This window comes from Nycticebus coucang, chromosome 6, assembly GCF_027406575.1.
Source record: "Nycticebus coucang isolate mNycCou1 chromosome 6, mNycCou1.pri, whole genome shotgun sequence".
NCBI classification, from domain to species: domain Eukaryota; kingdom Metazoa; phylum Chordata; class Mammalia; order Primates; family Lorisidae; genus Nycticebus; species Nycticebus coucang.
Genome location: NC_069785.1, coordinates 7,005,271 through 7,021,899, shown reverse-complemented (window position 1 = coordinate 7,021,899; position 16,629 = coordinate 7,005,271). Strand labels below are relative to the sequence as shown.

The window sequence follows — 16,629 nt, the reverse complement described above, 5'->3', positions numbered from 1 at the left end:
ATCCAAAACGACTAATATAGCATAAGTAGCATCTTTACAAGAAGAGAAAAAGAGACACACAGGGAACAGACAGCCATGTGACAACAGAGTCAGAGAGGGGAGTAACGCATCCGTAAATCAGCAGGAGCCGAGGACTGCCAGCAAACGCCAGAAGCTAGAAGAGATAAGGAAGGATTCTTCCCTCCACCTTTCAGAGTGAGCATGGCCCTGCCAAGACCTTGATTCTGGGTTTCTAACCTCCAAAACTGCGAAACAAAGTTTTTGCTTTTTTAAAACACTCTGTAGTGCTTTGTTACAGGAGTACTAAGAAATTAATATACACAGTGAAGATATTTCTACCACAGAACCACCATCAGAAACATACACAAACTCAATAAAACCAGGAAATATCTGAAGCTTTAATTCATGAACGTGGACTACAATGCACATGAAGGAGTTAAATGGATGAAGAACCCAAATGTCTGGGAGGTGATACAGACATGCAGCAGGTCAGGCCCCACAGAACCAAAGGAGGCTCAGGAAAAACAGGCACTGGGCAGTGGAAGACATGGCAGGAAAACAGAAGCCTTGGCTATGTCTGGATAAGGGGTGGTTAGAAGCCTATGCTTTTGTCCTCCACTTAGTGAGGCCAGGTAACTACCTCATTGCCACTTCCATAGGAAACTAGGGGGTTTCTTGGAGAATCTAAACTCCAGACTTAGGATACTAATCTATGCTGAAAACACAGATATTCGTACTATATGCTGAGACCCCACTAGGCAGAGGATTCAAAGATCCTTCTTTAGAGAGACTAAATATGCCTAGAAAGGAAAGGCTTACAGATTCTGGCATTTGAGGATTTCCTAAGTAAAAATATTCTTACCATTCTATCACTCTACAGTGAAACCCACGAGTCAGCAAGCTCTGCCAATCAGTATAGCATTTGCCTTCCGTTTTCCTCTCACTCACCAGAATTCCTCCTAGCTGAAACTTCATACCCATTGACCAAAGTCTCCCACCTCTCCTGTGCACTTCAGCCTCTGGATATGCTAAGTAGCCTGATTCAATTATTCCAATGAACTCCATAATGTATATAATTATTATCTTTCAATTTAAAAAATTAATTAAATACAGTGGCTCATGCCTGTAATCCCAGCACGTTGGGAGGCAGAGGCAGGAGAATCACTTGAGGGCAGCAGTTCAAGACCAGCCTGGGCAACATAGTGAAAAACTTAAGAATTAGTTTGTAATTAGTTTGTCTGTAGTCCCTGCTCAGGAGGCTGAGGTAGAAGGATCCAAGATCTGACTCTTAAGTCCAAGAGTTCGAGCTTCCTCTGAGTTATGATTTTGCCACTGTGCTCCATCGTGGGAAACAGAATGTGACCCTGTCTCTTGGGGAAAAAGAAAAAACAACCTTTAAAAACTACTATGGGCCGGGCGTGGTGGTTCACGCCTGTAATCCTAGCACTCTGGAAGGCCGAGGAGGTGGACTGACTTAGCTCACAGGTTCGAGACCAGCCTGAGCCAGAGCAAGAGCAAGACCTTGTCTTTAAAAATAGCCAGACATTGTGGTAGGTGCCTATAGTCCCAGCGATTGGGGAAGGTGAAGCAAGAGAATTATTTGAAGACTTTGAAGTTGCTGTGAACTATGATGCTATAGCACTCTACAGAGGGTGACAAGTGAGACTCTGTCTCCAAAAATAAAAGTAAAACTATTACAGTTAATATGTTAAGAGAAATAAGAGAAGACATGCATCTATGAATCCAGAATGGGATGCTATAAAAAAAGGTATGATTTTTTAAAAATTTCAGCTTATGAGTGTACACACATTTTGGTTAGCCCTGGAACCTGATTAATATTGAGTATATCATTCCTTTGGGAAAATGGGTTGGAAGGAGTGAGGAAGAAGAGAGGCAACTGACATGACTTCATTCTGTGCCAAGAAATATGCCAGGTGTTGTTCTATGGAGTTATATCATTTGATCCTTAACAAATGATAATGATCCTTGGAGATAGTAAGTAATCTGTTCAAGGGCAGATAGCCCCTAGAACAGTGGTTCTCAACCTTCCTAATCCCGCAATGTATTTTCATTGTTACAAAGTGGTCACCACCCACAGGTTGAGAACCACTGCCCTAGAACATAGATCATAAAATGATGAAACAAACTATAGTAAAGTATAAATAGTACACAGTTGTAAGCAAGTAATTCAATTTATTTATAACTTGTCTTACTCTTCAAATGTTGCTAAAACTCAAAGTACTCAAATATAAATGTATATATAGTATAAGTTTAATCAACCAGATTGTTATCTTTATAGTCACTTCATTAGAATCCACTTATAGTCTTACTTACTTGAATGTGGCAGGAGCACTGGAGCAAAGATGCTATTGCTGCCTATTGGAATAAGAAAAGTTAATTTAAAAAGATGGTAACATGTATGATTTTTTAAAATGTCTGCATAGAGCAACATGTAACATACTCACAGCACAGAATTATATTACCCTTTTTTGCCATGTTAGTTTTTTAAAAAATGAACTCAGTACTCTTTGTACCTGGAACGTTTTTCCTTTTTAGCATAAGTGGTTTCTTCTCTATCACAGTCCCTTTTCAAACTTCCCTTACAGAACTCATTGACTTGTTCTCTTATTCATTATCTACTGCTCCCATTAGAGTGGTAGTGGAGCCCAAAAGGTACTAAACAAATCTTTGTTGAATGAATGAGATGGAAGATAATATATATAAACAATGCACCAATGATGCTTTACTTCCTTGTATTAATTACTATTTTCACATTCAGATGTCACTTTTCTTACCAATATGTTCTGCAAAGTATCCTATAGTTCCCTAATTAAAAGGATGAGAAAAATTATCTTGAACACAGACTTCTTTTTTACCAAACAGTTTACATCCAACACTTACCACAGGAACTGTTGAGATCCACATCTAAAAACACACTAAGGTCTGAAGAAGCAGATACTGGTGGAGTAGACGGTGTGTTTGGAGAGGTGGGTGCTGATGCTGCTGACTCCAGCTCCGTTTCAGCAATCCGACTAAAGCTTATTTTACATGGTTCTCTTTCTAATGGTGTTGGGTGACCTCGTAAAGTGCCTGAGGTAGAGCCATGTCGGCCTGTGTTGGGCCTTATTCCAGGAGATTTTAGGGAGAAAGTTGTCTTCCTCGGCTAGGAAAAGCAACAAACATAATGAACATCACTAATTGCATGCACAGCATTTTGTTCTTATGGCTAAGAGCTACCAGAGTAATTCTTAAGCATACAGTTAAGAGAATGCAATAAAACCCCAACACGCAAGGGTAGCCGTGGCATCCTAGTTCAAACTTCTGGACTTTAAGGTATACATGAATACAAGTAAATTTCTTTTCGTAACTGCAGAAATAAAATTCTTGACAATTTGTGTAAAAACCCACTTTTTGCACCTAAAATATTTGACTTTTCTTTCAAATCATATCAATTTTATAAACATTTACTGGGAACATAATTTATGCAACATATTATGCTACATGCTTCAGAAATTTTTTAAAAATTCTTTTTTTTTCCCCTTTCCTTATACACATACTAAATGATCAATGTCTAAAGCAGGGCTTTAAAAATCGGTGCCATCATTTTCTCCCACCCTTACCTCTGGCTCATTTTTAAAACTCTGGCAGCAGTAACTTAATGAAAAAAACCCAGAAGTCAGAGTCAGAAAACTTGAGTTAAAATCTCAACTGTACCAATATTTAGCTATGTAGCCTTGAAAAAGTTAGTTAACCCCTTTAAACCTCTGTTTTCTCATTTGTAAAATTAGTTTAAGAGCTTATGTATACCACACAATTGTTGTGAAGACAACATAAAACCATCTAACCTATTACTCTGTCCAAAGCTGGTATATTTATTTGTCTTGCTTAACTTTCAGCTACTTAGAATTAATCTTCCACTACCTCTGTTGCTGTTGCAGACCCCTAGGGAATGTAGCATCAAAAGCCAGTGAGAGGTGGGTTCCACTGGCAACCATGGATCATGAGGTCCTAAGGGCAGAGGTCGTGGTCAAGCCAAAAGAACTAGAATACATTTGCTCACTCTCTCCCAGGTCGTTTATTTCCTTTGTTACGTCCAGCTACTGATTAGATTCTTACTTTCTCACATCTCTTTGTCTTATTCTAGCAGGACAGATAAATGATACCAAGATAAAGTTTAAACCACATCTTATTAAAAGGCTGGCATTTTCCCCCATGTAATCTTAGAAATAGTATCATAGGGCGGCGCCTGTGGCTCAAGGGGTAGGGCGCCGGTCCCATATGCCGGAGGTGGCGGGTTCAAACCCAGCCACGGCCAAAAACCAAAAAAAAAAAAAAAAAGAAATAGTATCATACTACAAACAAAATACTTAGAAATAGCTAATCTTAAGAGAACAGGTTGTTAAACACTGGAAATAATATTTTTAAAACAACAATTTTTTCAAAATCATGAAGAACTTACAAATCGAGGTGGCTGTTTACAGTTTCGGGGTTCAATTTCTAGTGATTTATTGAACAAATAATCTGTAAACTCTTTTTCAGATGCATTTCCCATGGGGTTAAGGTTTTCAAAGAATCTCTGGAATTAAACAAATATCATAAGTATATTATTTTAGCTCTTATTAAAAACTTTAATGAAAATTATTTCATGATTTGAATACTAAAAAATTATCAGGTCATAATGTCTGAAAAGTTCGTAAGGATTGCTTATTTCAATCTATTTTTGAATAAGATTATATAATTTCTGTGGAAGTTATACTCTAGTGTTAAAGTTCTATTAAGATGTAACTTTCACTTATTATCATCTTCACAGCTCACTAGTTAGCATCACTTATGCTTTAGTAAATTTATTCCTATTTACTGGTTGATGATCATTATAATAAATGAATTCATTGTAACAAATGATCATCAACCAGTAAGCTACTAAACACAGAGCAAAATTATAGTTATAAACCGCAGTGACATTTTGATAATTGTAAAGAAAAAAAAAAGTGGAAATAAACTGGATTAAGGTCTTTTTTTTTTTTTTTTTTTTTTTGAGTTTGGGGTAGAGGAAGTTGCTATGTTGCCCGGGCTGGAGTACAGTGGTCCAATCATAGTGTACTGGAGCCTCAAACTCCTAAACTCCTGGCTCAAGCGATCCTCCCCCCTCAGCCACCACACCCACCTTGGATTAGATTAAGGTCTACTGAAAAGTAATTTGGGGCTGGGAGTAGTGGCTCATGACTATAATCCCAATAATTTGTGAGGCTGAGGTGGGAGGATTACTTGAGGCCTGAAGTTTGTTAACAGCCAGTGCAACATAGTGAGAGCCCACCTTTAAAAAAAGAAAAAGTAATTTTAAGAACAATTATAAACTTAAACTTATCTGTACGACCTCTTATATAAAAAATATTTCATCTTTATCAAAAAATATTTTCTAAGCTTAAATTTAAAATTTCAAGTAAAGATTTTAGATGATTTAGTAGTACCAAAAAAAAAGAAGAAACCGTAATCTCACTAACCAGAGATCTCAATGCTTACATTTAGCTATTAGAACATCTTTCAATGACTTTACTGAGTATGTAAATATATGCACATATAATACATACTGAATATTTTTCTGCAAAACTGGGATAATACTACAGTTATTTTCAATCTTTTAAAGTTCATATTCAATTTATTTTTTAATGTGACTTATTTTATGAAATAAAAATTTTAACTCTACAGTATTTCATCAGATGGATATCCTATAATTTATTTAACTAACCTTCATACAGGTAGTTTATCCATATAGGCACTTTCTAATTCTTTGCTAATTTGATAATAATAATTGCTGTTATTACTGTTAATTTGATAATAATGTTACAATCTATCCTTGTGCATAGATTTTTCCATACATTTCTTACAATTTCCTTGAGGTATATTCAAAAGTAATTTGGGGCTGGGAGTAATGGCTCATGACTATAATCCCAATAATTTATGAGGCTGAGAAAATCCTTAGAAGCAAATTACTGAATTCAGCTTTACTCAATTTTGAAGTCATTTAGAAGCATATATAAAAATAAGTACTGGGTTTAGTCTAGCAGTAGGCAGAATGAGCTTTAAAAATTCTAATATAAAATTCTTCCTGTTTTTCAGGCATTGTGCCACTTTTAAGAAAATTATATTACTCCTTTAACAATATTGAAACATGTTCTCATGTTCAGGTTAGCTAAATTAAATCACATGAGCCAACAGTAATTAAAGAATTTTAGCAAGTATCTAACAGTATTCTTGATTTTCTCATCCTTTGCTCTATTTTTAAATACTATTTAACTTGGTTAACTATGGCTTGGAAAATGAATAGTTACTTTATCTATATTTTAAACTTATTTTGACTCAATAATAAAGAATGCATCCCCCACCTCAAATGCTTTAGGTTTGAGAAGTTCCACATCACAGAGGATGGGCCCAAGGTTGAGGAGATGGTATGAAATAGGTGACCTCTGGTAGCTTATCAGTATTTTTTTAAGAGCAAGTATTTGCCTACTTCTTAATAAATGGTGTGCTTTAGGTCTTTCTTTCTTAGACTTTAGGGTACTTTGTTTTGAACTAGGAACAAAGAACAGTTACTATCTCATAATTTAGGAGGGTGAGAGTAATTTTCACTCAATATGCCCAACCTACATACTACTTATGTCTAAAAGTTTCGCACAATTTTTAATGTGAAGGTGAACTTCCTTTGGTAGACCGTGTTCTCAATTTCATATAATACAATAACATATTCATTTAACTGACACAATATTATAATCTACTCTAATTTAGAAGGTATCCCACATTTTATGGGATACCTTTACCACAGAATTGATATTATACACCTTATTGCTCAAAATAGAACATTGAGAGAATGTGAGAAAAAAAAAACATCTTCTATGCATATATATACTACTTTCCCAACCCTTCCTCTATTTAACAGTTTTCTTATGAAGAGATGATTATGCAATGTTATAATGGCACATGTAAAATATCGAAAATTGCTATCAATCAAATCTAGTAGAGGATTTTCTTTTTACTGAATGGACATCAGAAAGCTGCTTCCGTTCTAATTTTTCATTCACTTTCTGGAAGTGTTATTGGAACCAGCTACACAAAGACAACAATACTTTCAAGAGAAAGTACTGAATATTAACAACTGCAGATAGCTAGTATAGAATATCTAATATTTAGCACTACTGATTATTAACTCACTGTATTATTTCATAGCAAAATAAATAGCATGACATGATTATATATCTTATAGATCACACAGGATTTACCATTTTCTCTTTTAAAGATAAACAAAGAAAATACTTACCCTTATTTCTGATTCTATCCGTAAACAGTAAGGCTGATTCTGATACTGCTGAATTTCTCCAGTAATTTCAGCTACTTTCCTCCTCTTACTGAAATTGATTAAATCTTTCCCTTTCTTTTTTAAAAAATCATTATTCCCTTCTTCAGTCTTCAGAATATTCGTTAAATATATTCCTAGTTAAAAAAAGTATTTAAAATTATTTTTAAATTGGTAATTTAATTATTTGGGAAAACAACTGATTTAGTACAGCTGAAAGACATCCTCCTATATTACTCAGCAATTATACTCCAAAAATGTTCATAAGTCTCTGATAGACAATCATTAACTCTCCATTAAGAATTTGTAAAAGGCAGGTGGCGCCTGTGGTTCAGTGGATAGGGTGCTGGCCCCATATACCGAGGGTGGTGGGTTCAAACCCAGCCCCGGACGAACTGCAACAACAACAACAACAAAAATTTGTAAAAGGGAAAGAATTTAAAAAGAAGACATGGCAAATTAAGCTCTTCTAAACACTAATTTCACAAAGTCTAAATTGTATTAAATCTATTTCAACCATGTTTTAATATTTGATAACAAATATTTAATGCCAATGATCTTACATGATTTTTTATCAATAAATTCATTTTTAAGCCAAGTTAGGTTAGTAAGACTACAGATTTATAAACTAATTCTGTTTTCTAACAGCCCATAAATTAGATAGAAAAATAATAATTTCTCACTGTCAATAAAAAAGTTTTTAGTCCCTTTTTTATACATAATTACTGATTCATTTAAACTGGTAGTTCCCAAATGGAGTTAATTTTGTCACCACAGGAATATTTGGTAGTGTCCAGAGACATTTTTTACTATCACAACTCAGAGGGTGCTCCTGGCATGTAGTGAATAGAGGTCAGAATTCTGCTAACCATCCTATCATGCACATGACGGCCTCTCAAAATAAAGAATTCTTTGGCCCAAAATATGTACCAATAGTATTAAGGATGAGAAACCTTGATCTAAGTCATTTAGTTTCAAGAGTATTTAAGAAAAGTTCATTTATAAAACTCTGCTTAATATTAAAAAGTTAAAAATTCTAAATTTAAAAATCACTTAAATTAAAAAAATCCCTTAAAAATCATTAATAAATGAAAAAGAAAACAAACACTGTAGATGTGACATAGATATAATGAAAATAATAGCTACCTTTTCACAAGTACCTACACACATACTATATGCTAGACTTAGTATAGACAAAGTATTTTCATAATTTTTATTTTATAGAAAAGGAAACAGAAAGTTAAAGTTTTATTTATCAATACAGATAGCTAGCAAAAGTAGATGAGCTCAGATATAAAATAAGGACAAACAGCCTCTAAAGACAGGCCTTGTTTGGCTATAATATACTTGCCATCAAAATATATCCAAATAATAGTCACTCACCAAAAAAAGGCACACAAGGTGGATTAATTGACTTAAGTTTTACTAAGTATTTTTTAAAGTGATCTTGACTCAGTTCCACAGCTTCATCCAAAATTTTCCGTTTTCTTTCCTGCAATGCCTAAGAAGAATAAATTTATGTATTTAAAATACATAAATGAGTAATTTTTAAAATTATATTTAATTCAATCATATCATGAATGCAGAGCTTTAAATTTTATAAAATTTGCAAATTGTCTGGAAAACACTTTTTTGAGATTAGTATTCCTTTGTGCACTTGCCTCTTTTTATTTATAAATATAAAACCTGTCGTAGGCATACTATGTTCATGGTTAAAAAAACCACAGTAAAAAGGTCAGGTTTTTTCTTAATATAAATTAAAGGATTAAGCAATTAAAAAAAATTCTTTGGAATCTAACCAGGGCTTCAAATTATAGCTGTAGGCGAGAACTATAGTCCGTCAGCATTAAAATGTTTTTCACAGGTATTTAGGGGTAAGGGTAGGGCTTTGGTAAGAAGAAAACTGCGGGATGGCAACAAAGTTTGAATAGAACTTGAGTAAATGAAGTAAACAAAAGTGTTTCTTTTGGACTTCATTATTAGATTTTCTTACTGAAAATTATTTTAATTTTAACCTGATAAGGAATATATACATACACAAACTAGATAGCAAACATCACACTTGATGGCAATCACTCGTGGCATTTCCTTTAAGGAAGAAACAAAGGTAACAGCATCTTAGCTTTTATTTGATACACGTGCTACACAGAAGCTAGCATGGACAAGAAAAAGAAACAAAGGACCAGGAATCGAAAAGAAAAAAATCTGTCACATTCATAGAGGATATGACTGTCCAGGAAGAAATTCCAGTAAATCTAAATGTAAAATATTAAGAGAGAATTTAGCAATGTTGCTATTTATAAAATCAATAGACAAAATCACCTGTACTTCTAGATATTATCAATAAAGAAAACATGATTTTAAAAAATTATTCGAATATAAATTTAACAAAAGAAGATCTCTGTCCAAAGAAAAAAAAATCATACAACTTCTTATTAACTGAGTAAATAAAAGGAGAGGTATACCATGTTCATGGCTAAAAAGATTTACTACTGTAAAAATGTCAGTTCACTAACTAATTTGCAGATCAACTGTGACATCTATTAAAATCCCAATTTTTGAAAAAATGAACCTTAAATTAATCCTAAAATTTATATAGATGAACAAAGGGTCAAGAATTGGTCACTCATGAAAAAGAGTAAGTTTAATAAGGACACGCCCTAATCATCTTTATAAAGGACTGTTACAAAGTCATGGTAATTTAGACATGTGGCACTGACATAGGAATAATCAAACAGATTAAAGGAAAAGAACAGAAAGACCAGAAACAGGACCCTTAATTTATGATGCATTTTATTTATCAACTAGGTTGATTATTTGGTAATATTAAACGTTAATATCTTTAACATACAGTTTGTACAAATAAATCATATGCAAACACCCACAAGAAAAATACATAAAAGTAGTTTATCCTCCATTCCCCTCTAATCACAACCCACTGGAAAAAAAAACAATGTTAAGAGATGTGTATGTACCCTCCCACACTGTTCTCAATACTTACATAATTATACTTAGAGGTTTCAAGTTTATTCTGCTTTGTTATACTAAAATGGAATCATAGTATAGTCATTTTGAGCTTTTTGGTTTTCCCCTAAAATATCACAAACATTCTTCCAGGACACTACACATAAATGCCTTTCACTTTTTTTCTATAGATGTACAATACTCTACACTGATAAAGTATAAGACAATGTATTTAATTATTCTCCTCTTGATGAATATCAAGGTTGTTTCTAGTTTTCTATTGCTACGGTTTGTGTGTGTGTGTGAGAGAGACACACGGAGACAAGTCCTTTCTCTGTAGCCCAGGCTAGAGTGCAGTGGTGCAATCATAGCTCCCTGAAGCCTCAATCTGCTGGGTTCAAGGGCTCCTCCTACTTCCACCTCCCAAATAACTGGGACTACAGGCATGTACCACCCACATCCAGCTAATTTTTTTTTGGTAGAGATGGCATTTCCCTATGTTACCCAGGCTGGTTTTGAACTCCTGGCTTTAAGGCCACCTAGGCCTCCCAATGTGCTACAGTCACTGCATCCAGCTGTCTCCTACTACAATTAATGCTGCAGAAACTACATCTTTATACATATAACTTTAGAGTTTGGTGCTTTTACTTCTTTAGTATTTTATTTCTTTAGGATTCTGGGTCAAAGAAAATTTGTATTTTTAATTTTAACATATACCGCTAGATTACAGAAAGATTATAAAAATTCACACTCTCAAAGGCAATAATTTTAAGGCTGAGTTTCTTTTTTTTTTTTTTTTTGTAGAGACAGAGTCTCACTTTATGGCCCTCGGTAGAGTGCCGTGGCCTCACACAGCTCACAGCAACCTCCAACTCCTGGGCTTAAGCGATTCTCTTGCCTCAGCCTCCCAAGCAGCTGGGACTACAGGCGCCCGCCACAACGCCCAGCTATTTTTTGGTTGCAGTTTGGCCAGGGCCGGGTTTGAACCCGCCACCCTCGGCATATGGGGCCGGCGCCCTACTGACTGAGCCACAGGCGCCTCCCTAAGGCTGAGTTTCTAACTTGATATGCTTTACTTCGAAGAAGCCTTTCTAGATGCAAAAGCAAAAGAAGAACCATAAATCTAGGGTATCCAACCTGTGGCCCATGTGCTATTCTGTGAGGACTTATTTTACTTATGTGTAGTATTGGACCTATTTTTTGCTAATCAGCTTTCCTCAGTATTTGTGTATTTTATATGTGACCCAAAACAACTCTTATTCTTCCAAAGTGTGGCAGAGAAAATAAAAAGTTTGGACATCCCTGGCATAAATGAAGAGATTCATATATTCAACTAAATAAAAACTGTAAAACTTTCATATGTCAAAATATCATAATTTTTTGATAAAAATAAGCATACAAAATAAAGAAAAAGAGAAATTAGAGAAAATATGAACAGTATGACTAATTTTTAACATCTTTAACATATAAACAGTCTATATATAAATGAATAAAATGCAAACACACAAAAAGATTAACAAGAGAAGGCATGAACAGATAAATCATAAAAAAGAAATAAAGTGGCCGACAAGTGTTTTTTAAAATATTCAACCTCACTATTTTTTTTTATTGTTTTTGAGACAGATTCTCACTATGACGCCCTCAGTAGAGTGCTGAGGCATCACAGCTCACAGCAACCTTAAACTCTTGAGCTTAAGTGATTCTCTTGCCTCAGCCTCCCAAGTAGCTGGGACTACAGGTGCCCACCAGAATGCCCAGCTATTTTTGTTGTTGTTGTTGTAGTAGTGGTTGTTGTTGTTTGGCAGGCTTAGGCCACGTTTGAACCCGCCAGCTCGGGTGTATGTTGTCAGCACCCTAACCGCTGAGCTACAGGAGCCAAGCCCTCACTAGTTATTTTAAAATATATACTTAAAAATAGGAATTTTCTTTTTGGCACATGAAATCTGTAGAAAGGTTTTCAATATGGTACATAATGGTCAAGGGCATTTGTCATATCTTGTTAGAAAACACCTTAAAAATTTTGCCTACATCCTATAATTTAATTCATTTTATAAGTTAATTCATCTTTGTCCTGCCCCGTGAGGTAAATGTTATCATCTTATCATCCCCCATTTCCAGATCAATTGAGACACAAAGAAAGAAAGAAACTCCTAAAATCTCATAGCTAACAAATGGTAGAATCAAGATTTGGAACCATGCACTATGATACAAAAGTGTTATCACACTCTCTCTCTCTTTTTTTTTTTTCCCCCAAGTCTGATAACAAAGCTTGCACCATTCCCTCAATGGAAAGATCTATAGCTCTACCATTTTTTGTGGGGTTTTTTGGTCTATGTTGATTGTGGTATAAAAGCAGAGAAATAATATTTCGTGTTTTTTCTTTTAAATTTAAAAAAGTTATATTCAAGGGGTAAAAAAAAAAAAAAAAAGAAGCTCCTTCCCAACATGGCGCAGTCGATTAACATCACCGAGCTGAATCTGCCGCGACTCGAAATGCTCAAAAATCAGCTGGACCAGGAAGTGGAGTTCTTGTCCACGTCCATTGCCCAGCTAAAAGTAGTACAGACCAAGTATGTGGAAGCCAAGGATTGTCTGAACGTGCCGAACAAGAGTAACGAAGGGAAAGAATTACTCGTCCCACTGACAACTTCTATGTATGTCCCTGGGAAGCTACATGATGTGGAACATGTGCTCATTGATGTGGGAACTGGCTACTACGTAGAGAAGACAGTTGAGGATGCCAAGGACTTCTTCAAGAGAAAGATAGACTTCCTTACTAAGCAGATGGAGAAAATCAAGCCAGCTCTCCAGGAGAAACATGCCATGAAACAGGCTGTCATGGAAATGATGAGCCAGAAGATTCAGCAGCTCACAACCTTGGGGGCAGCTCAGACGACTGCTAAAGCCTAAGAGTTTATTGCAGAAATGGGGCAGGGAGGATCCTGCTTCAGGGACCTGGGACTCTGTGGGCGTGGCTTCCTGGTGTAGGGTCTCCTATTGTCAATAAATATGCAAGTTGGACAGATTAAAAAAAAAAAAAAAAAAGAAGAAGAAAACACCTTGGCAAAAGTATCAGAAATCATAAAATGTTTAAATACTTTGACCCAGGAGTTCTACTTCTAGGAATTTAGTCTAGGGAAATAAACTCCCACAAAGATTTATGTGAATGTTTCAAGATAAATTATTATTATTTTTCTTTTGGTAGAGACAGAGTTTCACTTTATGGCCCTCGGTAGAGTGCCATGGCATCACACAGCTCACAGCAACCTCCAACTCCTGGGCTTAAGCCATTCTCTTGCCTCAGCCTCCCGAGTAGCTGGGACTACAGGCACCCGCCACAACGCCCAGCTATTTTTTGGTTGCAGTTCAGCCGGGGCCGGGTTTGAACCCACCACCCTCGGTATATGGGGCTGGCGCCTTACCGACTGAGCCACAGGCGCCGCCCTCAAGATAAATTATTTATCATAGCAAAAAATCAGAAATAACTTAATTGTTCCACATTGAGTGATGGAATAAATTATGGTTTACCCACAAAATAAGAAACTATGCAGCCATTAAAAATCTTGTTTTTGAAGATAAGCTAATAAAATAGGAAAATGTTTATGAGAAAAAGATGAAGGAATAAAAAAAACTATACATAATATAATCTCAGTGTTGTTACAAAACATATATGGGCGGCGCCTGTGGCTCAGTCAGTAAGGCGCCGGCCCCATATACCGAGGGTGGCGGGTTCAAACCCGGCCCCGGCCAAACTGCAACCAAAAAATAGCCGGGCGTTGTCGCCGGCGCCTGTAGTCCCAGCTACTCGGGAGGCTGAGGCAAGAGAATCGCTTAAGCCCAGGAGTTGGAGGTTGCTGTGAGCTGTGTGAGGCCACGGCACTCTACCAAGGGCCATAAGGTGAGACTCTGTCTCTACAAAAAAAAATATATATATATATATATATACAAGCTGGGTATAGTGGCTCACGCCTGTAATTCTAACATTTTGGGAGGCCAAACTGGGAGGACGGCTTGACCAGGAGTTTAAGACAAGCCTGGGCAACATGTAAGGGTTTTTGTAAGACCCTGTCTCTACAAAAAATAAGAAAAATAAGACAAGCCTAGACAACATAGTAAGACCCTGTCTCTACAAAAAATAAGAAAAATTAGTGCCTATAGTCCTAGCTACTGAAGAAAATGAAGTGGGAGGATTATTTGAGGCCAGGAGGTCGAGGTTACAGTGAACTATGATTGTACCACTGCATTCAACATGGCAATAAAGATCCTGTTTCTAAAAAAAAAATAAAGAAATTTAAATATATATGTATAAAACATGTATATACATATATATACACACAAAATCTTTCTTTACTTTCTGTATCTCCTGAATTTCCTATAATAAACATTCAACACATTGTTTTATAATCTACAAAATAAAATAAATTTCAGTTTTAGAGAGGGTTTTTTTCCATGTTATTCTTTTCCTGAATATACTAAGGATAATTAGTAAGTTATCTGTATGTTTATATTTTAAGTTCTTTATCATTTATTTGAGACTGAATATCAATGTATCACTGAAAAAAATCCACTTGGAATTTCACTATGTTGAGATGAGTATATTTACATATCAGTATATTTTTATATCATTGTATTTAAGAGGAAAGATGAGTTTGCAAAGAATTTACTCAAAAAGACAGGTGGTATAAGAAATCTCTTTTACATTAATTTTATCTTTCCCAAAAAGGATGAAATATTTAAGCCTAAAACTTACCTCAAAGGTATGGTCTAGTCTGTATACTGACACTGAATTTACTGCACTGACTATCTCCAATACACCATTGAAATTATTCAAATCTTGAAAAACTTGCAGAATTTCTATAATTCTACTCAGTACTGCCACCCGTTCTTCAAAATTTTCTGCTTCCACAATGCATCTAACAACAAAAAAATTTAATGATTTAGAAAAGTTTCTTTACCTCACTTAGAAAACAAAACAACAAAAAACTGCTTGAAGCCGGGATCTTAGCTTCAATATGACTTAATACTGTGACTATTAAGAAGTATGAAGATAGAGTAAATAAAAACTTACTTTTCAAACCAGAGTGTGAGATTTGTGGTATGGCGAATCATTTTTAATAAATTTGGAGAATTTATTTCTTTATCTTCTTTGGTCCACACACTCCCTACAAGTTCAGATGGTTGAACTTTCCTGTGGAATCAAAAATCAGTGCAACTTAACTTGACAAAAGATTAGTATAAAAATTATTTAAAGATCTCCTAAAATTTAGTAAGAAAAAGATAATTAACCCAATAAGTGGACAAACATATAAACAAGCAATTCACAAAGAAATAGAACCAAACAGCCACAAACACAAAAAAAATTTTCATCTCTTACTCAAGGAAAAGAGCATAAACCTCAGTGAAATCCCATTTTACTCCTATCAGACTACCAAAAATCTGATAATACCAAATGGGTAAAAATATGATAAATCTCCAATACTGATATGAAAGTAAAAATTGATACCTCTACTTTGTAAAAAATTTGATAATATTTCATAGTTTTAAAGACATACATACCACATGACCCAGACATTCTACTCTTAGGTATATACCCTAGATAAACTCTTAGACAAAGTTATACAAACATATTTACAAGAATGTCAGTGAAACATTACTTGCAAGAATAAAAAATCTCAATCAAAAAAATCTCTGCACTCTTCATAGGAGCCTGGGTTGCGAATGAATGGAACATTCATGTAATGGAATTATATATAGCAGCTAAAATAAGCTAACTAGAACTATATTTATCAACTTGAACAAATACTGAAAAACAATTTAAGTAAAAAAACTTACAGAAAAAATATACAAAATAGTATCGTTATTGTGTTTAAATTATAAAGATATATATGGGACCAGTAAACATCAAATTCTGGGTAGTGGTTATTTCTTGGGAAAGAAGAAAAATGAAACTGGGGAGAATTACACAAAGAATTTTAGTTTCATCTGTAATATTTTTGTTGCATATGAGCATTCATTGTGTTATTTTTTATATTTTCTGAATGCCTGAAATATGAAATAAAATATCGAAGAGAAGAACAGATGAAATAATTCTATATGGTGAGTCATGATTACATAATTTAAAAACTGACCAGTCTCATTGCCATCAGTGTCTTTTTTTTTTTTTTTGAGACAGAGCCTCAAGCTGTCCCCCTGGGTAGAGTGCCTGTGGCATCACAGCTCATAGCAACCTCCAACGCCTGGGCTCAAGAGATTCTCCTGTCTCCACCTCCCAAGTAGCTGAGACTACAGGCACCCGCCACAACGCCTGGCTATTTTTT

At 35.1% G+C, this 16,629-nt stretch overlaps 2 protein-coding genes across 2 annotated transcripts in view; one reads left to right on the top strand and one right to left on the bottom strand.

The window, feature by feature from the left end:
- The window catches only part of SOS2 (SOS Ras/Rho guanine nucleotide exchange factor 2), an 80,181-nt gene that overhangs the window by 7,085 nt on the left and 56,467 nt on the right, over positions 1-16,629 (bottom strand). The window contains exons 15-21 of the mRNA XM_053596079.1: positions 15,381-15,500; positions 15,063-15,225; positions 8,732-8,849; positions 7,313-7,485; positions 4,460-4,576; positions 2,902-3,163; positions 2,335-2,376 (exon numbers count right to left, since the gene is read on the bottom strand). Of these exons, the coding sequence (XP_053452054.1) occupies positions 2,335-2,376; positions 2,902-3,163; positions 4,460-4,576; positions 7,313-7,485; positions 8,732-8,849; positions 15,063-15,225; positions 15,381-15,500 (995 nt within the window). The remainder of the gene's footprint in view (positions 1-2,334; positions 2,377-2,901; positions 3,164-4,459; positions 4,577-7,312; positions 7,486-8,731; positions 8,850-15,062; positions 15,226-15,380; positions 15,501-16,629) is intronic.
- Positions 11,146-13,738, top strand: LOC128589176 (prefoldin subunit 5-like). The gene has a single exon (XM_053596093.1). The coding sequence runs from the start codon at positions 12,758-12,760 to the stop codon at positions 13,220-13,222; it is 465 nt and encodes a 154-aa protein (XP_053452068.1). The 5' UTR covers positions 11,146-12,757; the 3' UTR covers positions 13,223-13,738.